The 26,420-nt window shown below is 35.7% G+C and overlaps 1 protein-coding gene across 4 annotated transcripts in view; it reads left to right on the top strand.

Moving 5' to 3' along the window:
- Window positions 1-26,420, top strand: part of CNBD1 (cyclic nucleotide binding domain containing 1) — a 301,600-nt gene that overhangs the window by 150,519 nt on the left and 124,661 nt on the right. For all 4 annotated transcript variants that reach the window (XM_087420362.1, XM_087420360.1, XM_087420363.1 and 1 more), the window contains exons 4-5: window positions 23,260-23,394; window positions 24,605-24,737. In XM_087420362.1, coding sequence (XP_087276488.1) covers window positions 23,260-23,394; window positions 24,605-24,737 — 268 coding nt within the window. The remainder of the gene's footprint in view (window positions 1-23,259; window positions 23,395-24,604; window positions 24,738-26,420) is intronic.

Below are 26,420 nucleotides of genomic sequence, written 5' to 3'. Positions count from 1 at the left end.
AATAAAAAACAACTGTGAAGCAGGCATTATTTTCATCCTATTTTATAGTAAAATAAGTGGAGGTAATAAAAAATCAAGTAAATTGCTCAGAAATGCTCGAATTTGGACTCAAAACTAGACAGTCTGACTTTGAAGCCTGTGTGTTGAAGCACCACTCTCTATAACCTGTCCTAATAACACTTTAATTTTCATCTTTGTTACTTCTCCTTTTCATCCTTGAGAATTCTCAGAATTTACATCCCATATCTCCCAGATATGTCTTCCGTTTTTTTAAAAAAATTTTTTCACTCACGATTTCTATTTCTTAGCAATTTTACTCTTTGTTATGTAAAGGCTCTTCTATTTAATTTCCAAATTACAAATTCAGTTTTTAGAAATGTCCATTTTTTCCTTCAATTTCTGTACCAAATTTGAAAAACTGTGTTTATTTTTTTTGTTTTGAGTCCAGAAACTCTTTGGCTTCTATCATCATATCTGCTTAGGAAAATTTGTTACATTTTTTAAGACTTGATTTTTGTTTAGATAGTTTTAGGTTCACGGCAAAATTGAGAGGAAGCAGCCCCTTCCCCCACACAGGCGTGTCCTCCCCCGTTATCAATCCCCCTATGAGAGCGGTACGTGTCTTACCATCGGTGAACCCGCGTTGACATAAAGTAATCCCCTGGAGCCTACATTTCTAATTAACGCTTTTCTGAACTTTTTAGTTTATTCCATCTCAAGGGGCAGTTCACTTGTGGGTGCTGAGCACATTGACAATGTCTGTTCATCCAGGTCCTTCAAGCAGCGGTGCTGTTGCAGGTTGTCATCCCAAAGCTCCTCGAAGACGTTTCAGAAAAGCAACTTTCCTCCTTCCTGGTGTCTGTAACTAGCCCTCATCCCCACCCAAATTGTAAAGAGAATGAAAGCCCCCCGGCGCCTGTCTTACCACACCGCCACGCAGAGACCCCCACATCATCGCAAAGTTTCAAGGTTATGCTTTTTTCCTAATTGAGCTTTCTCACCACAGAGTTAAACGTCACGGAGTTAAACAGGGGAAGGTATCCCAGCTGCCATCCCAGGCATGTATTTCGGGTGAGTAAACAGAGCTCTCATTTGAAAGGATCGCTCTAACGACTTACACTATTGTATAAATGTAATTTTTCAGGTAAAACAAGTTCATTTTTTAAAAGTCCAGCAGATGCTCAGACTGATATCTCGTAGCTACAGGTTTGCTTTACTTTAGTGCCTGTTTCATCTCCAGAAAGCTCTCTGGAACTACTGCCTTAAAGATTCAAGTCTTTTATTTATTTTTTTTTTGCAATTACCATGGGACTCTTTACTACTTTGATTTTTAAATTTTTCTAACAGATACAAAATGGTGAAAAGATGAGGCTAAATGCACTGGCAAGCCTATTCTGTAATTTTTCCACTACGTCTGGAATAAGCTTATTTATACTTGTTCATTTCCCAAGTCATAAATTCTATGATCTCTGTCACTGATCATAGTGGGAATGGGAAGCTTTTCAGTTTAGTTATTAGCAAACAAGATGATGCCAATAACTGTTAGAATTTTTGACAGTAGCATAATCTTTCAGTATGGTCTGTCACATTTTGAATAGAAATTTTTTTCTTACAGTTGAAATCCATTTTGTAAAACTTGGTTAGAGAAGTTTGCCTTAACCTCTCTATCAGTTAGGAGAGTTTTGAATTTGTATAATCTAAACCCCTATCAATAATAGCTTCAGCAATAAGTGTATTTACTTATGTCATATAAAGGAAGTTGGGAGATAGGTGGCTCAGGGATTGGTTAATTTCGGGCCACACCAAGGTCACCTGGACTCAGAAGCTTCCCCACCTTTCCGTCCTGCCACCCTTAGAATGCTGGCTTTCTTCCTCAGATTTGCTGCTTGCTCAACTGTTGTCACTATTTCAGGCATTGGGTGGGGGCTGGTTCTTCACCATGCATCCTTTTGTCAGTGAAGAGAACTTTTCCACAAAATCCACAGAAGGCATAGACTTCCACTTCTGTCTCAATGGCCCAGTTGGGTCATAGGTCCATGCTATGGCCAAATGTTTGTATCCCCTCAAAAATGCAGATGGTGAAATACTAACCTCAAAGTGATGGTATTAGCAGATGGGGCCTTTGGGAGGTGATCAGGTTATAAGGACAAAGCCCTTTGAATGGGATTGGCCCCATTATAAAAGAGGTTCCAGAGACATCCCTCACCCTTTCCACCATGTGTAGATACAACAAGGAGTCTGCAGCCAAGAAGAGGTCTCTTATTCGACTGATACCTTAATCTCGGACTTCCAGCTTCCAGAATTGTAAGCAATAAATTCCTGCTGTTTATAAGCCAAGTAGTCTGTTGCATTTTGTTATAGCATCCTGAATGCACTAAGACCGGCCACCTTTCAACTCAAGATTGACAGAGGTGAATGTGATGGCCATTACTAGCTTAGAGCGATCAAGATTCAGCCCCAAGGGCTTACTCCACTATCTTTGGACACTTTACAGCCTGACGCCTGAAAAAAATCAGGTTTCTGGTAGCAAAGAAGGCAGGAGTGAAGAAGTGCTGTTGAGTAGATTAATATATTTCTGACACAAAATTCTGAGGAGTTAGTTTGACATGTGCAAGACAATTTGATCATTTTGCAGATCGACAAGGCTATCTATAAAAGCAGGACCCTTGAGACCATTAGTGTCATTCCAGTTCCCTGATTTTTGTGGCATTGTCTCCCTAATATTTTGAGCGTGGAACATGGCTGGTATTTTTGTAATATGACAATCTTTCTCAGAAATTGGACTGACCACTTCTGTCCAGGCTCCATTTGGCGTTTATTCTTTCCAAATGCTCTGATAGTACTCAACAGCAGATGGATGTAAATATACTTCTTTGCACTATTAAATTTTACCCGTTAGTCATTTTAGCACCACTGGGGGCAATCAGAAGTTTGGGGGAAACATTTCACTGCTCCCCGTGCTGGCTGGCTCTCAGGCAGCTGTCTCTTAAATCAAGAAGACATATTTATCTTTTTAATATACTTCTGAGTAAGGTTTCCTTAAAGAAAGTATTTTTCAAGCGGATGGAGTAGGTATATTTGAAGAGCATCATTGTGGAATCCATGTTGATTATAATATCTGATGAGAAGATTCATGTATTCCCACATAAACTGATAATGAGTGTTTTTGATGGAAAACCAAACGCATAAAGACATTTAAATTAGATTAAGTCCCTGGTGTCCCTTTTGGCATTCATTTCTATTTTTTCCACGCCATAATAACTAGAGTTTTATTCATTATTATGATAAATATGGTTCAATTGTGGTTAAAGATATACTGGATATTATATAGAAAAAAGGAAAAGTCTTTTGCCTTTCTGCATTTCTTTAAAAATGAAACAAAGTGTACTTTCCTTTATATCCAATTCTATGAAATTGGTTGACTATTTAACATCAAACAATGATAGTTGACTTTCAATATTTTGTTATTACAATGAGAGTTTTAACATTGTTCAAAATCAATTATGTTTCAATTTCAATGATTATATTTACATGAAGAAAGACAATTTCATATCTAGGCTCTGTAAACTTCTTTATAATCAGAGGAGCAATTAGTTATTTTACTTAGAGAATAAGTTAATAGAAGCACATAATTTCACTGGTTATTTTAATGTAGTTAATTCAACAAACCTTAAATAAGCACCCACTCTGTGCTGTGTACTGACTGCTGAGTACCGGGGAGGCAAAAATGAATTCAGCATTGTTCTTGTTATCAAATTTAAAGTCATATATGCAATATTTATAAAGCTTTGCTAGATGTCATGGGGAATCTAAAACTGAGAGGAATCTTTTTCTTGCCTCTAAAGAGTTTACAATCTAGTTGGGGACTCAACACATGTACACCTACAAATTATATGACAATAGGAGAGAGTCTTTATTGCAGTGCTAAATAACTGGGACAGAAAGTTCCACAGATGTCAGAGGTGGAGGAGATTTCTAAGCGCTGAGTGTTAAATAATGCCTGTTGAAAAGGGGGGAGCTTGTGATAACTTTAAAAGACAAATAAGATTCGACTACACAGAAAGGGAGAGGGCACATAAATTTTCTGTGAAGAATCTTCTTTTAAGTGAATATGAGCAAGCATCTGGTAAATGTGAAGTTTGGGGAATTCAGTGGTAAATGGATAAAAGGCAGGAGAGAAGAGAGAAAAAGTAGAAAGGCAGGGCTAAGGCAGACATCCAAGGGCAGTCTGAATAATAAGTTGAAAAACTAAGGCAATAAAGTTTGGATATCTTCTCTTTTCCCTTCCCTTATTCACCAGAGACGCTCTCCATCCTTCTGTACCTTGTCTTTACCCCAAGGCTAGCTTGTAGGCATTAAATCCAAGGACCTTTTGCCCACTGGCCTGCACTTGGATTCAGCCCAAGGAGACCACCAGCAGGAGATCAGAAAGAGGCAGGAGAGTGGAGATCAGGGTGCACGTTCTCTGGCTCCCTCTCTGCAGTGTCACTCGCTGAATCTCTCACCTGAACGTCACAGCTCCTGTCAAATGGCCGTCTCCACACAGGTCTCCCAGCCTTCAGAGTCTCTTGTCTTTCTCTCTTCAGGGCCAGTGGAGGTGCCTATGCCCTGCCCGTCTCAGCCCCAGGATATTACACCATGCCATCTGACTTCCCTGTATCCTTAATAAGTAGTTCCTTTATTACATTCTTCTCATATTACCCAAGTGGCATCTCTCCTCTGACTGATAGAGAGGGAAATATCGAAGTAATTGTTACAGGAAGGTTAATATCGTGCAGAGATTCAGAAATTGGCTGGGAAACTGGAACTACAGAGAGAATTAGTACACAGAATTGAGCACATAAAGGCCAAATCCAGGTAATGAAGATATATAACTACTATGCGGGGATAACGAAAGAAAGCAATGGACAATAAGGACAATAACAAAATAGTAAATGTTAACACCTGAAGGGTTATGTTTGAGTCATTGGTAGCATTATTTTATCGTACACAAAATAGAGAAGAATGAGAATATCTAAATTAGAGGAGACAGAATTTTAGATTATGAGTTTTTTATATATTATACTCATGGAGAAATGTCCTGTAGGCACTTTGAGATGTGACTGGCATTACAGATATAGGTCAGAAATGGAGAATAGTTTAGGAGTTTTCCCAATAGTGGTGATACCATGTCATTAGAATTGAGTTCTTAGACAGTGGAGTTACTCACTGTAGAGCGGAGACCCGAGAACTAATCCTTGGAAAGAGCTCCCACTGACCCAGTACGAGAAGAAAGAAGGGGCATTTGACTTTCTCCATCTGACTTATTTTGCTTAGTATAATATCCTCCAGGTCCATCCATGTTGTTGCAAATGACAAGATTTCATTTTTTCTCATGGCTGAGTAGTAGTCCATTGTGTATATATACCACATCTTCTTTACCCATTCATCCACTGATGTCCACTTAGGTTCTTTCCAAGTCTTGTCTATTGTGAATAATTCTGCAATGAACACAGTGGTGCAGATATCTTTTCGAATTAGTGTTTTCATGTTCTTTGAATAAATACACAGCAGTGGAATAGCTGAATTGTATGGTAGTTCTATTCTTAACTTTTTGAGAAATCTCTATACTGTTTTTCATAGTCTCTGTCGCCCGTTTTACATTCCCACCAGCAGTGTATGAGAGTTGCCTGCTGTCCACATCCTCTCCAACACTTGTTATTTCTTGTCTTGTAATTATAGCCATTCTGGTGGGTACGAGGTGATATCACATTGTAGTTTTGATTTGCATTTCCCTAACAATTAGTGATGTTGAACATCTTTTCATGTGCCTGTTGGCCATCTGTATATCTTCTTTGGAAAAACATCTTTTCAGATCCTCCAATCATTTTTTTCAATTGGGTTATTTGTTTTTTTGTTGTTGAGTTATATGAGTTCTTTATATATTTTTGGTTTTAACCCCTTATCAGATATATGATTTGCAAATATCTTCTCCCAGTTGTTAGGTTGTCTTTTTGTTTTGTTGTTGGTTTCCTTTGCTGTGCAGAAGCTTTTTAGTTTGATGTGGTCTCATTTGTTTATTTTTTCAGTTGTTTCCCTTGCCTGGTGAGACACAGTGTTATGATTTCACTCATAAGTGGAAGATGAAAACAACAACAACAAGAAACAAACACATAGATATAGAGATTAGATTGTTGGTTACCAGAGGGGAACAGGGAAAGGGGGAGGGCAAAAGAAGTAAAAGGGCACATGTGTGTGGTGACAGATAGTGATTAGTCTTTGGGTGGTGAACATGATATAGTCTACACAGAAACTGAAATATAATGATGTACACCTGAAATTTACATAATGTTATAAACCAATGTTACCTCAATTAAAAAAAATAAATTAAATAAACTCCAAAAGAAAGAAAGGGAGAAGAAAGTAGAGGCAGTAAAAGAAACAGAGAAAGAGATTGCAGAGAGACAGTTGGAAAAGGACCTATAAACTAACAATTAACAAAGAACCTACTTCAGTCCTGTCTAGCTTATCCATACTGTTCAATCAGATTAATTTCTGTTATAATCAGTAGTTAATAATTTATGTTATAATCAAATTATTACATGATGATTACATCATTTCGTTTTCTTTCAGAAAAAGTAAAAATAAAATACTTTTTTTTCTGGTCATATTTCAGTGATGAATTTTTAAAAAGAATCTCTGCTGTATTGACTGAGAACAGATTTTTCACTACCCGACCCTATATGCATTCAATATGTCCTATGCATCTACAGTTCCAAGCAGGGGGGTGGATTATAGATCATAATGATGCAATTATATTAGGTAGAGGATAAGGATAGGAAGTCTCAATATTGTCAAAATGTCAATTCTTCCCAACTTTATCTATAGAGGCCATGCAATCCCAATCAGATTCCCAACAAATGATTTTATAGGTATCAACAAACTGATTCTACAGTATATATGGAGAAGGACAAGACCCTGAATAGCCAACACAATATTAAAGAAGAAGAACAAAGTTGGAAGACTGATGCTACTCGACTTCAAGACTTCCTATAAAGCTACAAAATCAAGACAGTGTATATTGGCAAAAGAACAGACAAATAAATCAATAGGACAGAATGGAGAGGCCAGAAACACATCTCATAAAGACAGTCAACTGATCTTTGACAAAGGAGCAAAGACCACACAAAGGAGTGAAGGTCATCTCTTCAGCAACTGGTGCCGGAACAACTGGACATCCACATGCAAAAAGACGAATCTAGACACAGAATTTATACCTTTCTCAAAAGTTAACTCAAAATAGATCAGAGACCTAAATGTGAAACACAAAATGATAAAACTCCTGCATGATAACATAAGAGAAAACCTGGATGACCTTGGGTATGGTGATGCCTATTTAGGTACAACACCAAAGACACAATCTGTGAAAGAAATGATTGATAGGCTGTACTTTATTAAAATGGAAAGCTTCTGCTCTGTGAAAGATAATATCAAGAGAATGAGAAGACAAGCCACAGACTGGGAGAAAATATTTACAAAAGATGCATCTGATAAAGGTCTGTTATCAAAATATACAAAGAACTCTTAAAAACTCAACAATAAGAAAACAAGCAATCTGACTAAAAAGTGCGCCAAAAACCTTAACAGACACCTCATCAAAGAAGACATACACATGGAAAATAAGTATATGAAAAGATACGCATTTCCCTGAAATGCAAATTAAAACAACACTGAGATACCACTACACATCTATGAAAATAGCCAAAATCTGGAACACTGACAACACCAAATGCTGACAAGGATGTGGCTCAACGGGAACTCACATTCATTGCTGGTGGGAATGCAAAATGACACAGTCACTTTTGAAGACGGTTTGGTGCTTTCTTATAAAACTGTACATACTCTTACCATATGATCCACGCAAAACCCTACACACCATTGTTTGTAGTAGCTTTATTCATAATTGCCAAAACTTGGAAGGAATAAGACATTCTTTAGTAAGTGAATGGATAAATAAACTGTAGTGTATCCAGAGAATGGAATATTATTCAGAGCTAAAAAGAAATAAGCTATCAATCCATGAATAGAGATGGAAGAAACTTAAGTGCGTATTACTAAGCGAAAGAAGCCAGTCTGAGAATGCTACATACTGTATAATTTCAACTATATGACATTCTGCAAAAAGTAAAACTATGAGACCTTAAAAAAATCAGTGGTTGCCAGGAGTGGTAGCAAGAGGGGGAGAGATGAATAGGCAGAGCACAGAGGATTTTTAGGGCAGTAAAAATACTCTGTATGATATTATAATGGTGGATATATGTCACTACACATTTGTCCAAACCCTTAGAATGCTCAACACCAAGAGTAAACCATAATGTGAATTATGGACTTTAGGTGATTATTATGTCAATTTATGTTCATCCTTGCTAACAAATGTGCCATTCTGGTGAGTGACGTTGATAATGGGGGAGGGTGTGTGGAGCATATGTGGGGCAGAGCGTATTTGGAAAATCTCTATACCTTTCTCTCTCTTTTATTGTAAACCTAAAATCGCTTTAAAAAATAAAGTCTCAAAAAAACAAGTAATTGGGGCACATTTGTGGTCCAAGAAGCCAAGGGACATTCTGAGGTCAGTGAAAGGGGCTGGGAGGAAAGGGGTGAGGCATGGACAGTTGAGAAAGGCCACAGAAATAAGATGTAGAAGGTACAGGAAACACACTCTGTGCATATCAAAAACTTACTGAGCAATTCTAATTTTTATTTACTGTTAATGACCTGATCAAATTACATCTGTGCATGAAAGGAGAGCTATGCCATAAAGAGAGAAGAAATGGTTACAATTATTTGAGAGAAAGGGCCAGAGCAATGAAGATGAAGCCATTTAGAATAAATTGTTCCTGTCATTTAATACATAGATTTGAGGTTCTTAAATCTTTGAAAAATCTGTAGGTGCAATCAGACTTTTAAAATACTAAATATTAAAGTGACTGTCTGTAGTTATCATTTGTCAACATCCACTAGCTGTCTTTTCGTCACCTGTACTGCACCTGGCTCTGAGCAGGCACAGGTAGCACAGGAGTGATTGGGCCAAATCAGGCTCTGAAGCCAAACTGCCTGTGTTCCAATGTTGGCTTTGCCACTTCCCAGTGTGTGACCTTGGGAAAGCTACTTATAGCCTTCTGAGTCTCATTTCTGTCATTTTTAAAAAGATAGTAACAAACTTACTTCATAGGGTTATTATAAGGATTCAGTGAGCTAATATTTGTAAAGTCTTGAGTGTGATGCCTGGTATCAGGAAGCATCTTATGTCTTTATTAATAAAGACATAGAATAAGACAACATAGAATGATGTTGCAAAATTAATGTGTATATAAAATATCTATTTTCTTGTATGCTCAATAACTATAAAAACATAATCTTAAATTAAGAAAACTGTATTCATGTCCATTTGAAAAAAAATAAGCAATTACTTGAACAACCACATAATCTAACATTTTGAATACAAGCGTCCTGGGTGGCTCTCCCAATGGCCAGCACTGGAAATGTGCAGCTGACCAGCCTCGTCCTGTCCCGGACTGCGATGAGATTGGTACAGGTAGTGTCTGGCCATTGCAGGTGCTCCACGTGTGCCAATAGTTGATTTCCTCTTCAACAAATTGATCCCTTCTTGCCCTCTTTGAACCAAGAGTTTTGAGTATCAACATTCTTCTATTCCATGTCTAAAGATCAGTAATTTTGAAACAAACCAAAAGCACCAAAAATGATTTTTATTTGGTTCCATATAGAAAATTTTTCTCCACTAGCACCATAAATCTTTAAAGTGTTCTTTTGAGATTCTTGACAGCTTGTGAAAACACACGGTAGTAAATTGTTTGAAGTTGGCTTTATGTTTTGCTAGAAGTTCCTCCCGCACACTGCCTTCCGTAGTGTGCTGTTTTCCCTGATAGTTATTTGATTCTTCCCACTTGTTCAAGCAACAAACAACCTCAATGCTTTATTCAAATGAACTTGGACATTTCCATTCACCCCAAGTTCTTTGTAGTAAAGCTTTCTTACTATACCATTTCTTACTTTGGAAGAATTTGAAATTAAACCACCAATTATTTGAGACGTATCTGAGTATAGATACACTGTGAAGACCAAGCACCATTTTTCCTCCCTATGAGACTAGATTTGACCATGAAAAGGACAGATGTGTTCCTTATATACTAGTTCCTGCCACAGGTGCCAGGATATCAGGCAGAGTATCACAGGCCTGAAGTCTGTGCCTCTCTCCAGCTTGTTGAGGGCAAAAAACCCAAGCACATTTAGGCATAGTTCATTTCGCCATGCTTTGTCCCTAATAAATTCTTTATTAAACACAGTATAGAGGGTGGCTGAACATTATGTTTTTATTAGATTATTAAAACATAAAAAACTAGAATCAGAATGGCAAAACATTCTGATTGAGTCTTGGGATAGGTTTCTCTCCTTTAATAGTATTACTTTTCAATTATAGATTTAATTCTTTTATTTTCTTTCCCTGCTTTTAAGAATCTTATTAACACATGCCCTAGCCAAAAGCAGGAATATAAACTTTCAGCTTGGTTCTGCCAGTTGAGATAGATCATAGTGAAATTTACCACCTTAGCATGCAAAATCTTTAAATACTTTGAGGTCTTTACCTGTTCTAATAAAAGACAATATTTTGGCATTTTCCTTATAGTCAGTTCAGTTCCACAGATATTTTTGAACACCCACTATGTGTTTGGTACTGAGGTGAATAAGAAATCGTCTTGACCTTGGAGACGATGGTGATGGGTGAGGACGGCTGGAAACGCAGCTGATAGCTTCAGTGTACCGCAGTGATTGGGGAGACCCGAGTAAGCGCAGCTCATCCTGAAGGGGAAGAAAAGTCTGAGCACCAGGCAGTGTCTGAGAACGGGAACGAACGTCCTTGGTTTAAGTCGAACTCCTTCGATACAAGTTCAGTGTTTGATATCATCTGTAAAGAATGATCAAAATCATGACGGTATATAATGGACTCAACTCTGTCTTTCTTCACTTAAAAATAATGTTTGTGTTTACTTTAGTGTCCTTTCAACTATGACGACCATAACTCACTTCACTTTTATAAACTCATCATTTGTATGAAAACTGTATGTGTGTGTGGGTATAATAATACTGCAAATTAATTTTTGTGGTTTAATTTTTTCCAAACAATTTTTTTAGAAACTGCTTTTACTCATCTTCAGAAATCTATCTGCGTAAATTAAACTGGACAAAATATACAGCTAACTGATTATATTTTTCAAAATCAGTAAGAAATGTTTGTTGAAGGTTTTTTTTTTTTTTTTTTTTTTTTTTGCTGAGGAAGATTCACCATGAGCTAACATCTGTTGCCGATCCTCCTCTTTTTGCTTGAGGAAGTTTGCCCTGAGCTAACATCTGTGCCTGTCTTCTTCTATTTTGTATGTGGGTCACCACCACAGCATGGCTGATGAGTGGTGTAGGTCCGTGCTCGGGATCCGAACTCACAAATCTGGGCTGCCAAAGTGGAGCTCATGAACTTAACCATTAAGCCACGGGGCCAGCCCTATTGAAAGTTTTTAATAAACCTTCACTGTAATAGATTCTGGATGATGATGATTCCTTAAACGGGTGACTAAGACTTTACTCAACCAACATATAAACAAACGGACACAGGCACACACACACAATTGTCTTTAGATAAACTCAGAAATGTAATTGTTATCCTAAAGGATTTGCTTTATATTCGCATACAGTACTATCTCATCTAAGAAGAATAGATCTGACAATTTCTTCTATTATTAGCAGAGTGATAAACCAAAAGGCCTTGATAGCAGTCCCATTAAATTTGACCAAGGCAAGCAATATTCTCAAGCTTTGTACTTTACTCCTAAAAGAGTTTAATAGATGTTTACATAACATAGTTTACTTATATTTAACACATAGATATAACAAGCCTATAAATCTGATTCCCAAGGCCAAAGAAAATTGGATGTAAAACGTTTATGGGGAACAGGGGGCTACCACAGGAGGAAATATATCAATTTAAAAAAACCTTATGCTGTAACTTTTAAAATTTAAATTCTACAAATATTACTTATTAGTAATTATACAAATATTACTTATTAGTATCTTACTAATACTCTTTTATACCATATAGTATATCATACAAAATATTACTGTTATTTTATATTAAATACTCCAGGTCATTTTAACACATATTATGGCATGATTATTTTATACTTCTTTAAATTTAAAAAATAAATATAATAATAAAGAATATGGAGACTTGACAATATGAATGAAGCTCTAGATCTGAACTTGGCAGACTTATGGCCTTGGGCAAAATCTGGACTACAGACATTTTTTTGTGAATAAAGTTTTATTGGGACGTGGCCACACCCATTTGTTACGTACTGTTTGTGACTGCTTTTACCTGCAACGGCAGAGTCGAGTAGTTGTGACAGGGACCATATGGCCTACAAAACTGAAAATATTAGCTTTCTTTTGCATTACATGAAAAGTTGGCCAGCCCCTTCTCTAACTGCAAACGACTAAAGAACTGACTAAAATATAATAAAACATTATTGTAACTACATTGTTGATTTGACAATAAAATAAAGAATCCATGGAAATATAGGTCATAATTGGTTAGAAAATACCATTAATAAAAAGATTCTATTTAAGCAGCTATACAAAGCATTGAGTACTTGAGAAAAAATATAATAAAAATTGTTGCACTGTTTTTTGGAGAACATTATACATTTTCATTAAAGAATATTAGAGAAGGCTCAAATATAGTTACACTACATTCATGGACAGGAACATTCAATATTTTAAGATGACAAGTTTCTCAAATGATCCACACATTTCATGCAATTCCAATGAAAAAACCAGTTTCCTTGTGGAACTTGACAAGCTGATTCTAAAAATTATACTAAGAGCAAAAGGCTAAGAATAGCCTAGATACTCCTGAACAAGACACTTGAGAAGGGAGTACTTGTCCTACCAGATATCAAGACTTAAAATAAAGCTATATAATTAATGTAGTGCTTTTATAGCCAAATAGTGGCTCATGGATGAACATATTGGCAGCCAGAGAGTCCAAAAATTACATCCACATATGTAAGCACTCTTGATGTGAAACAGGTCATGAAGGACAGTGGGGAAAGTGGTGGGATGATTTATTAATATGAGCTAAAGCAATTGCTTGTCTATGTGGATAGAAAAGATAAAACAATAGGTTTACTTCACATCATACATAAAAATCAGCTTAATTGTAAAAGGAATGAGCTCAAATATTTTAGAAGATTGTGTGGCAGAATTTCCTTATGATGTCATGATAGCAAATCTTTTAAATAAGATACTTAGAGAAGTAAGCTATAATGATATTTGTTTAAAATCAAGAAACTTTTGTTCATCCTGTGATACCTTGAGTAAATAAAAAGACAAGGCACACATTGGATGAAGATATTTTCAACACATAGAAATGGTGGAGGATTAATATTTGGAATATATAATGATCTACAAATCTAAAAGGAAAAAATATATATAGAATGAAAAATACAAAACATAAATCAATCTTTCAAAGAAGAGAAACTATGAATTAAGAAACTGGCAAATGAAAAGATGCTCTGCTACCTTAGTAATCTAGGAAATACACAGAAAATAATTTTTACATTTAAAAATAAATGTAAATAATAAAAAGTACAATCAATAATATTACTTACTACAAAATTGGAAAATATTAAAAATGAGACAATACATAATGTTAGAGAAGTATAAGTTAGAACTCACGTTTTGGAAAACAGTTTGGTATTACATGTTAAAGTGCTAACACAACCTATAGCCCAGAATTGCATCCTTAGGCATGTATCTTAAAGAAATAGTTATACATGAAATGAAGACACCTGTACAATAATGATTATATCATCATTGTTTTATAGCCAAATACTGATAGCACCACAAATGTTCATCAACAAAAGAATGAATAAACAATTTGAGTATAATCATGCAGCAATGAAAAGTGAATGGACTACATAAACATGGCTGCATTTCAAAAACTTAATGTTTGTGCAAAAACACAGAATAATGTCTACTCTAACATTATTTTAAATAATGTGAAGAAATAGTTAAAACCATACTATATTTTTTAGGGTTTCCTACAATTGTACTAAGATAAAGTTAAAAAAATTAATATCCTAATAATTAGTATAACATCTACCTCTATCTATATAGGAAAATTTGAGTTCTTTAGCCAGATAGTGGGCACACAGAGGTTCATTTTATCATTATTTTTACATGCTTAATATACATTCAGAAGTTTGAAAAATAAGCCTATACAATTGTAAAAGTAAAGAATATAGTTAAGAAGCTTATAGTTCTTTAATGGTGAATACGGAAAAGCCCAAAACGCAATTCAAAGTACTTATTTTAACTATAAGCAAAAATGTAAATATTGAATCATTTTTGCATTGAGATTAGACTGACACAGTTATTTCACTTTATATCTAAGCTTATTCAACTGAATCTTCTTTATAAGAACACATTAAACTCAGATTAAATGAATATATGAGCCGTTGAATTCAGGGTTACGTGGAGGAAATGTTCTGTTTTGAATATAAAGTTAGGAAGCAGTGTGTCTGGTTTATTAGAAAAAGAAAAAGTCTGCTGTATAAAGCTACTAAAATATACCATTTTTTATGTAAAATTCAAATCACATCAGAGCAATTAATTTAAAAATGGGTAAACCATATAACACATGAATGATGTTAATCCATTATGGTTCTTTAGATTTTATAGCTTCAGTAGCTAATGAACATGTGACGAGCACTTGTGTATGAATACGTAAAGTGTGCATTTCAACATATGCTCCATTAATATTTTACTGAACTTTACATGCTAATTTTTTAAAAATTTTAATTATTTAAAGTAGATACTAGCATTTTCTTTAATTGACATCAAATTTCATATTATATTATACAAATATTTTTAATTCTTAGTGCTTACTCTTAACTAAATTACTGTGAATAAACCACTCAGAGTTATATTTTTTCAGTATTACATCTCAGTATGAAAGAGCAACTTTACTAAATGACGTGCTGGAATGATTATTTCCAGTGGTTGAATGGTGCCCTCCTACATGTCAGATAGACTAGTTTCTCTCTTGTAATAAGAAAATAAATAATATTGATATGAAGACTATTTTTCTCATCTATAGGTAGTCAGCAATACTAATGAGCACAACAAAGTTTAAAAAATTGTGAAAAATAATTTACTTGTCCAAATTTTATTTTTAATCAATTGGTTTAATTTTTGAAATATACCTCTGATTGAATTAAATATTCAGTATTTCCAAATTAGATTCATGAAAGTGCTGAATTATGCTGGGTGACTCCTTTGGAATTCAGTTTAGTCCATTAGGACCTCCTGAGGGCATAGAAAAATATGTTATACTCCTTAGCATAAAATCAGAAGTCCAGATCTAACAGAAAAGGAAAAGGAGACTGTTGCTCTAGTCCGTGCTGAAGGTGTCGTAAGAGTTGGTCTCTGAAACATAAAAAATTAACGCAGAAGGAAATACCTGGATCCACCTGAGATTCAGTTCATGGTTACCCACTGAGCTGTGCTCGTGTGCTAATGAGATGAGGTCTGGGCTGTTCAGGAGACTTGACGTTGTGAGGAGTGGGACACTTACATCAGCAACACGTTTCCTATGAGTTCTCCAGGTGTTTTTTCTCTTTTCTGATCCACCCCTTTTCTGCACTCCTAGATATATCCTTTATATGAACTAGAAAATTCATAGCTCTTTAAAAAACTTTCAAAATAGATTTAATCAACGGAGAAAAATAAACAGAACATGTGCATATATGACATATATAACCTTCGAAGTAGCAATCAATGCTATGTACTCACATTACTCTCATTAGTATTCAATGTGTATGAATAGTTCAGGCATTGGAAATTCTCTGTTATTAATATAGTAATATTCATGGACTCGCTTGTCAGCTACAGTGAATATATACAGATATGTTGTCCAAATGTTACATATATACATATATACGTAAATATATGAAAGAGAGAGAAAGAAAAAGAGAAAAAGAGAGGATATTTAGTACTGCCTGAGAGGTGTTGGTTGACATTTTTTCCCAAACATGGAAAGACATCAAGCAACAGATTCAAGTTGCAGCATAAATTAAAAGCTAGATAATCACACCTAAATCACATAACATCACACCTCAACACATAAGAATCAAACTAATGAAAACAAAATTCAGAGTAAACTTGAAGTAGATGGAAAAGACATGTTACATTCAACGGTAAATTTTAAGGATCTCTTAACAGATAATGACATCAGAAAACAATGGAAGGATATTCTTAAAGTATTGAGAAAAAAATAGCTGGCAACTTAGACTGCTATAACCAGTGAAACTATCTTTTTAAATGAAGGCAAGGTAAAGTTGCATTCAGACAAACAATAAAGAGAGAGCTCATTGCCAAGAGACCTGCACTAAAAGGAAAACCAAGAGGGAAGAGCTTCAGGCAGAAATAAAATTATCCCAAATTGAACTACAAGAATGGCAAAAGCACTGAAGAACAAAGAAACTTGGTGCATATGCAGATAAATCTAAATATTACTTGTATAAAACAGTGTGATGCCTTGTGGAGTTCTACATGTATGTAGAAATGAAATATATCAAAAGTAGCAAAAACAGCAAAAGGATAGAGTAAATGAATTTAAAGAATTTTTGAGTTCTTACCTTTCTGGCAAGTGGAAAAAGTAATAATTTAGAGTATGCTCTAATAAGACAAGGATACATTTTGTTATTACTAGAGTAACTACCAAAAGAAAAAAGAATATATAATAAGCTATAAGAGGGCATAATAAAATAATAGAAAAATATTTGATTAATTTAAAATGCAGCAATAAAGGAGAGGAAATGACACAAAGAATAGATGGAAAAATAGAAAACAAATATTAAGATGATAGATTTAAACAAAAATATATCAGTAATTGCATTAAATGTAAACAGACTAAATACTTCAGTTACTAAACAAAGATTAGCAGCCTAGGTAAAATAACACCCTGTATGTTGACACAACTTATTACAAAGATACAGAAAGTTACAAAGTAAAATGGAAGATGATAAACCAGATCACATTAGCCAAAAGAAGGCTGGGGTAGCTATACTAATAGTAGGCAAAGTACACTTTGTTGCAAGAGCTTCATTAAACATAAAGAGGGATATTTCATGATGAGTATGAAATTTATATGCACTAAAAATTATTACCTCAAAATATATAAAGTAAAACTTGGTGGAGCAAAAAGAAGAAATAAACAAGTCCACAACTGCAATGGGAGAGTTTAATAGATTATCAATCACTGAGCAACTGATAAAAAATCAGACCAAACAAAAATCAGTAAGCTATAGAAATTCTGAACAACACAATTAACAAACTTGACCTAATAGGCCTGTATTCAACCTTGCAAACAGCAATTGCAGAATGTAAATTTCTTTTAAGTGCACATGGGACATTTTTAAAAAATTTATTTTGTGCCAGGGCATAAATTGAGTCTCAAAAAATTTCAAACGATTATGTTCTATAACCACAGTGGAATTAAACAAAGCATCAGATAAATTCTTTATATACCAAGTTTAAGATTTACCTAATAGATCAATTAGTACTTTACTACCAGACTTTTCAAACTTAAGGACATACTACTGGTCTTAAAGTGGTATCAAGTGGTAATTGTGCAACCTAGGCTCATTTGCTGCTTAAGATCTCCCTATAATAGAAGGAAAGAAGCAAATTTCCTTATCCTCAAAGTTTTACGATAGTAGTATAATATTGTCATTAATTTTTTTAGAGTGCCCTTATTTATAAGAGCGTTGCATGTTATAGAATGGAACAATAGCATACATGATTTGTTGGAAATCATGGGGGTTACCGGGATGAACTAGGTGGCTTTATGAAGGATATGGGACTTAAAGTGGATCTTGAAGCTGGATAGAATTCAGATAAGCAATCAGTATGCTCGATATTTCAGACAAATATTTCATGTGAACGATTGAGGAAGTAGAAATGCCCTGAGAATGTTTGAAGGAACCAGTCTGTTGTAGGGGAAATAAAAAGAACTTCTTCCTCTATTTCTCTGATCCACTATATCTAGACTCTTCTTGCCAGAATGCATGAGGGACATGATAAGAAGTCTTGTTTCACCAACTTGTAAAGAGAAATTTATTGACTATATCTACAAGTTGACTTGACTTACAGGTTTTACTTAGAGAATGCATAGTTATTCATATAATATTTAGAGATCAATTCTTTTCCTATCATTGGAAATGTCTTCCTCTTTGACTCAGCATACATCTTTGAAATGAATACCTGGGAAATTCTTATCTGGGCACACAGACCAATCCCTCAGCCAATGGGATGAGTTAGGTCCTGATCAGACTGTCCTCACATTCAGTTAGTTCTTGCTTCTACCTTTTAGATATCACGATATAGCCCTAGTATGGCACAAATCCTCCATAAGCATGTGAAAGTTTGTAAAAAGCAACATCCTCATATCCCTTTCTTGTTGTATGACATTGTTTGGTTATGAGAATGTACTTTCTACAAAAGCCCTTACAGTTTAAATTATAGGGGAAATGTACTATCTTCCTATCTGGAGCAGTGCTTATTAACTTTCTTTGGAGACACAGACACATTTGAGAATCTAATGAAAGCTATAGAAATTCATTCAAGAAAAATGGAAATTTATCCATAATCACACATGGTGACGTAACATATTAGGAGTTTAAGAGTCTTCTAAAGGTCCTTCTTTGGACTAGGTTATTAACCTCTGATCTGGAGAGGTTTTGTATTTTCTCTCACCTCCTTAGAAAAAGAAAATATGTTCCACAGGGTTAAGAACAAGACATTTCATTGGTTTAAAAATAGCAGCTCTTGGGCCAGCCTGTGTCTTGGCGGTTGGGTGCGCGCTCTGCTGCTGGCGGCCGGGGTCGGATCCTGGGCGCGCACTGGCACACTGCTTGTCGGGCCGTGCTGAGGCGGCGTCCCACGTGCAGCGACTGGAAGGATGTGCAACTATGACAAGTGGCTATCTACTGGGGCTTTGGGGAGCAAAAGGGGAAAAAAGAAAAAGAGGAGGATTGGCAATAGATGTTGCCTCGGGGCCGGTCTTCCTCAGCAAAAAGAGGAGGATTGGCATGGATGTTAGCTCAGGGCTGATCTTCCTCAGAAAAAATAAATAAATAAATAAATAAAAAATAAAAATAGAAGCTCTAATTTTAGTTATTGATATTGTTTAATGTGTAAATGCCTAGAAGCTAGGAGCAATGGGAAAATAATACAAGGAGAACAAAAATGATACCTATAAAAGTCTCCTGTTTTTCAGAAAAGTTCATTGTCGTAAATGCAGTTTAAAACAAATCTCAACGTGATGTTTTATTCAAAAGAAATCTTAATGGGTTTACCACTGATCATTCAGACGCAAATTGTTTGGGTCATGCATTATTAGAGAAGTTTAAAAGTTTTTAATCATGGGAATACATCATTGCCCAATAAAGTTAGCTATCAATTTATTTTTTAGTAAAATGACATGAAAATTTAGAAGTGAGAGAAACCGTTTCTTTTGTGCAACTTCACCAGCTATATCCTCCAAAATAGGATTGTCTACATAACCTTAGTGTATGATATTTTCCAAAAAATTGAGAAAAGATTGCGTTGTAAGCCATTTAAATAGCTTTGTAATGTTGCCTGATTTCAAAACTGCTACATTTATGGAAAAATTCAGAAAATACAGAGAGGTACAAAGTAGACAATGATAATTATCTGCAGTTCCATCGTCCAGAGATAACCACTGTAAACATTTGATGTATATCATGTAAGAAGCTTTATATATCATTATATGGATATTGAGAGACGTAACAGGTGTGGAAAATAACATGGGATGTTGTTTTGAACCTGCATTTTAAAAAGTCTTTAAAAGTGTCTAAAACTTAACATTTAATACATACTCACTATTGTCATTGAAAAAAAATGCAAAGAAGTTTAAGGAAAAAGTTAATACGTCTCTTATCATTTTAGCTCTGCCTCTCTCCTCAATAGCCTGGTATCCACACTTGCACATCTTTCTCTGAACTGACACTAGCATATAAAAACATTGTACAAAGTTATACAGATTACTGCTTTTGTAATTATTCAGCTTATAAAAATTGACTCAACATACATTTCCACCTGCTTCTTGTAAACACGTTCTTAAGAATGCATTATTTCTAGGGGGTAAATTCCTAGGAGACGGGTTTCTGGATAAAGTATTGCATGCACTCTTTATTTTAGCAAATACTGCCAGATTATTTCCCATTTTTAAGGGATTTTACAGTTTCTTGAGTAATGTCTGAAGTTTTTCCCTGGTTTCATAGGTTAAATTACTTTAATATTTTCAAGCCAAGGGATGAATGTGTGCCATGTACATTTCTCTGTCTATTAGTAAGGTTGAGCGTGTTTCTTTTCTGTGTGGTATGTTTGGTTGTTCTCTCCTGGAAATTATTTTTTTTTAATAATTTGTCATTTTCTATAATTATATGCTTTTGTTGTTGTTCCTATTCTTTAAGTCAAATTATAGATGTTAATTAGATATTTTAGGTACATAGCAAATTTCATCACTTTATTTTTGTGTCGTGTTTTCTTTTTCCATCTACAAAACTCCAATTTCTATGTTATTAAATTTACAGTTTTAACTAAGAAAAGCTATATAATCTTTTTCTTTCCTAGTTCCAGAGTGTAAAGATTCTCAAAAAAAAAATTTTTTTTTTTTTTTGGTGAGGAAGATTGGCCCCGAGCTAACATCTGTTGCCAATCTTCCTCTTTTTACTTGAGGAAGATTGTCCCTGAGCTAACATCTGTGCCAGTTTTCCTCTATTTTGTATATGGGATGTCGCCACAGCATGGCTTGATGAGCGGTGTGTAGGTCCATGTCCGGGATCTGAACCTGCAAACCCTAGGCCTCTGAAGAAGAGCGTGCAAACTTAACCGCTATGCCACTGGGCCAGACTCAAGATTCTCAAATATTTTAATTCTTTCTTCCTGTTCCGGTCTTTGAGTTACTGTTTTAAAAGTATTTTAAATCTGTCTTATTTTAAAGGCACCCCATATTAGTCGTTTTTAAGTTACTATATATCAATAAACACTATTTACATTTACCAATTTTTTAATCAACTTATTTATACTCCTTTTCTTTGAATTCAATATTGTTCCAGGTAAAATTCATCTTTCAGTCATTTGTTTCACATAATGTCTAAAACTAACCTCTTGGTTGTTTTACCATCACTCTATATTGTTATTTTAAGTAAATATAGAATTCCAGTTGGAAGGTTATTTTTTTTTTGAGCACTTTGGAGATGACCATAATTATTGAACAGAATGGAAATATAAATATCAATTAATTTTTTAAATAATTCAGCTAAAATAATTGGTTGTGTAAAGAGTATTGGAAGTTTAATACTTTCCTAATAATATTAGGGAGTCTGATGACATTGGGTAATGAATCAAGAAGGAAAGCCTTAAGAATGGTATTCAAGTCATGGAGGACTTCTGCTTTCATAATTGTTCATTGAGTAACTCAGACTAAGTCATACCAAAAGCAATTAGAGGATTTGGAAAAACACATGTAGAAAACATCTGAACTTACTGATAACTAACAAGATGATGAAGGGAGATCTGGAGGAGAAAGATTAAGGGACTACACCAAAACCTGAGCCAAAGTATAAAACACAAATATATATCCAGATTTTGGGTGCTCCCTCATTTTCAAGACCCGCCTCTCCCCTCAATTCTGGCAAATTTGCAGCCATTATCACTTATCACCTCTCTCCCATTCTTTTTAATTTCTTCTGGAAATCCTGGTAGATATATGCATTCTCTGTTTATTTTGCTATATTCCATTTATTTTCCATATCTCTTAAAATCTCCTCCTTATTTCTATTCCTTCTATGTTTTATATGTTTTATTCTGGATGATTTTCTCATATTTTATCCATGTCATGAATTCTTCCTTTAATCTACTAATCAATGTGTCCATTGAGTTTTTCTCTCAATAACTCTGTTGTTTACTTATAGAAGTTTAATTTTTTTTTTTCACAAAATGCCTCTTTTTGCTTTCATAAGGTCATGCTCTGGTTTCATGGTCTAAATGTATTAAATGCCTATAGCTCCTTTCGGGTGGTTCAATTTTTTTTTTCTAGTTCTTTGTTTATTGACTTTCCCTCATAGGGGTTTGTTCACTGGCGTGGATTGTAGTTTTTTATCGTGATGATGTTATCAGCAGGAATGGCATTCCATGGCAGTTCTTTTTCTCCTGAATTCATACATCGAGTTTTAAGTTTGCACTTTCCTGGATCCTGGTTTTTTTCCAGTTGTGTACCAGGCTTTACATTAATTGTTCTGCTTTGGGTCCTGTACTGTGTGCACCCACACAGGTTGTGGACCTAGGATCCTGATTTTGTGACAATTGTACCCAGTTCCACCCTAGATTAGTGCGTGGAGTTTTGTCATCTCCATTTCATATAAGGGGCAAGTCTCCGAGGTCCCAGGCTTCAGGCAAGGTGGCTCAATCCCACTTCCTCACCGTGCGTGGCCCTGAGGCTCGTCTCCTCTTCCCACGTGTGACAAGGCCCAGGACTCAACCCCCGAGGTCTTCATCTTACTCTGAGGTCGCTGTGGATCACTTTGGCTTCAGTAGTGTCTGTTTAAATTCCCTTTTTATTTCCGGACTGGCAGATTCAAGCTCAGCTATCCATTCAGCTAAAAAGAAAAATATTCAGCCTTTTTACGGATTTGATGATTTCATGATTATTACCAACATGTGAGGATAATAAAATAAACAGAAGACCATGTATATAGATGTACTATTTTATTCATTCTTTCAACAAATATTTATTGGATGGCTACTACATAGCATAGTACTTAATGAATGCTATGTACTTAATGCTATGTACTTAAATGAATCAGTGACTAAAACAGAAGACCTATTCTTATAAGTTATTTTCTTCATGCTAGTGAAAAAAATGGAAATTTTTTTCTTGCTTTGGAGAAGTGACATTAGGCGGAAGAAGTATGACATCATGCAAGACTGTTCTGATCCTCTTCTTTATAGATTTGGAGCCTGACCTGCAATTGTCTCTTTTGCAGACTTCTGTTACCCTCATTGGTATTTTCATGTTGATGAATAATAATGAAATTTAAGTTGCCTTTGGTGTTTTTACAGCTTAGACAATGGAGTACCTTTGGAACCTTGGAAGTTACAGCTCACATGGAATCCGCAACAAAGTACTCAGTGGTAATAGAAGAAGATTGTGAAATTCTTAAAATATCTGCAAAGAATTATGCAAAGTTAAAATCGGTATGACTAAATCTAATCTATAGATTAACACAATATGAGTATAAATTCATGCTAAGTTTTGCCTCTTTAAACAGAAGATGTCCATATTCCTTTTATTTTTTAATTTGACTTGACCTGGAGACCATAAAAATGTGGTCTATTGATGGACATCACTTAAGCCTCTAATGGTGATGGGTAGTTGAAGTGGAAAGAAAGGTCTCTCTGGATATATTTTATGAATGTTTTTGAGTGCTTTTGGTTTTTCATGTGTTTAAAATTCACTCATTCATTCAATAAATGTATGTTTTGAGTGTCAACAGCACATCATGTATTAGGGATGCCAGAACGATCAGACAGACAGATCTCTGAATCTCTAAGGTCCACCTTAGGGGAACAAAAAAGACACTTGGGAGTGATTGGCAGGCTATCTCATAGTTATAACAAAAAACACAACCCAGGGCTGCATGAATAGGTGATCACAATTTAATTCTGACCCCTGAATTCTGTTAAGATAACGTATTTACTTCAAGTTGAACAATTTATTCTCTTTTAGTCAAATCCAAAATTTTCCCTTTCCCCTATTTCCCCTGGATGGCAGAGGAAGTCTGCAGAAATCATGGGACTGGGAGGCCTCCCTAGTCCTGCTGTGCTTGTGATGGGGTTGCACCTGGTGCCGGTGCTACAGGGCACTGGTATCAGCCACAGTCGGGCGCTTGTGGTGGAGGGAGGTGAGGACACATCCATCTTCTTGACTTAGGTCTTTAATGGGGGTTTTTTTGATACAATGGTCTCAGTGCCAGTGGTGCCCATGACTTTCTCAGAATTCACCTTCCTTCCAAATTCCTGGTTTCAGAGTGGCTTGCTTTTAAAAAAACGTATTTTTTGTTTTTGTTTTCAAAATATTTGTATCACTTATTTGATATTATCAAATACAACTTTTGAGTTTAGTCTTGAGTATGACACCTTTTTAAAAAATGCTAAAACATTTATAGAAGTCCAAAAGTATTATGAAAGTTGGGAAAATATAATAATAGTACCAGATCTGAAGATTAAAAATTCAATTTGGTGACGTGATCATAGAGTGATGCTCCTATAAAATCCAAATGCATTTTATACTAATTTACATTCATATCATTTTTATTTTTTTTACTGCCATTAATCTATTTGCTATCCTTTTTTTCCTTCTTTTTAAGTAATCTAATCTAGGAAATTTGATAATGACTTTTTACAGGAACAAACAAAACTTGAAAATAAACAAAAGGAGGAATTAATTCGTAAGTGTCCGTATTACAAAGAGTGGCCTACTTTATCCATATATGAGCTAGTTGCACTCATTAAATGGAAAAAATTTCCTCCAGGTCATGGTAAGTTTACCGCAGTTTTGGATCATTTTCTTTACATAACACGATATTATTAGAATTTGTGATTTTTCATAGTTTTAATGTTTTGTATAATATTTCTTCATGTGAGTGTTCCTCTAATTTATTTAATGTTAACTTTGAATTGGACCTGTAGATTTGCCTGTTTGTTATTAAAAATCATTCTGGACGCCAGCCCCCTGGCGTAGTGGTTAAGTGCGTGCACTCTGCTTCAGCGGCCCGAGGGTTCGCAGGTTCGGATCCTGGGGGTGGACCGATGCACCGCTCATCAAGCCGTGCTGTGGCGGCGTCCCATGTAAAGTAGAGGAAGATGGGCACAGATGTTAGCCCAGAGCCAATGTTCCTCAGCAAAAAGAAGAGGATTGGCAATGGATGTTAGCTCAGGGCTGATCTTCCTCACAAACCAAAACAAAAATATCATTCTCTCTTGGCTTGCAGGGTGGTCTCAGAATTGGCCTTACTCCCCCACCCCTTTGTATCTCCCCACAGCCCTACCCCTGCCCCACCCTGATGGTCAGTGTAAGGACCAAACTAAAAAGGAAACATGCAGTGAGGGGCTATAGTCATTTCTTCCTGTTGTCCTGGTTGGACACCTACCTAAGCAGCAAGTTCGCGTATCTGCATCTGTGCTACGCATTGTCAGTGGAAAATACAGTTACAGAGAATAAATGAGGCCGAGATGTGGGGCAGCAGCAGGGAGGTTGCCTGCATTTCCAATATTCAGCATGGCCATGATACACGGATTGCCTGGGATACGTGTAAACAAAAAGTGTAGGTGGTGTTGAGTCATTTTGTACAATTTTTCCATCTCGGAGAGCCCACTAAATAAGAGATGCCAACTGCTATGGATTGAATGTTTATGTCCCACAGACTTTGTATGTTGAAGCCCTATTTCCCAAAGTGAGGCCATTTGAATGTGGGACTTTTGGGAGGTAATTAAGTCATCAGAGTGGAGCCCTCATGAATGGGATCAGTGCCCTCATAAAGAGAGACGTGAGAGAGACAATCTCTCTCTGCCATGTGAGGACACAGCAAGAAGGCAGCTGTCTGCAAACCAGGAAGAGGACTCTTATCAGGCATTGCATCTGCTGGCCTGCTTGATCTCAGACTTCCCAGCCACCAAAACTGAGAAATAAATGTCTGTTGTTTAAGCCACCTAGTCTATATCTGTTATAGCATCCCAAACTGACTAAGACTCCAGCACAAGAGGAACTACGGTGGTGGGTCAAAGCCTTAGATCTCCTTCAGAAAGGAATCACTATCACCCCACAAGAGACAGCCACAAACAACAGAGAGGTTTGCAATCTTGCCTGTCTCTCCTCCTAGTCAAACAGTGGAGGACCGAGTACCTAGATGATAACGAAAGAGGAAGTATTGGAAAGAAATACTTCCACCTCAAGCCTACAGAGGCATAATTGTCGTCAGGGATATGGTGCCAGGGGGAGAACATTTCTCAATTAAGTTTGAAGTTAAAGTTCTAAAAAGAATGAGTCTGAGTTGTAAATTCCATAATGTGACCGTTCTAATGATACAAATATGATGGAGAAGTTATGGAACCTGGCTAAGACAGCCTTTGAGGAAGTGACTATACAATAGAAAAGTGAGATTCAGCATAGCACTGTACAGAGGGTTCTTTTATTGGAGAAAAGTAAATAGCATTAGAGGCAA

The sequence above is a fragment of the Ceratotherium simum genome, chromosome 31, assembly GCF_057802395.1.
Source record: "Ceratotherium simum simum isolate JZ-2026a chromosome 31, ASM5780239v1, whole genome shotgun sequence".
Taxonomy (NCBI): Eukaryota; Metazoa; Chordata; class Mammalia; order Perissodactyla; family Rhinocerotidae; genus Ceratotherium; species Ceratotherium simum.
Note: the sequence above shows the minus strand (reverse complement) of the source record. Positions and strands in the feature narration are given on the sequence as shown.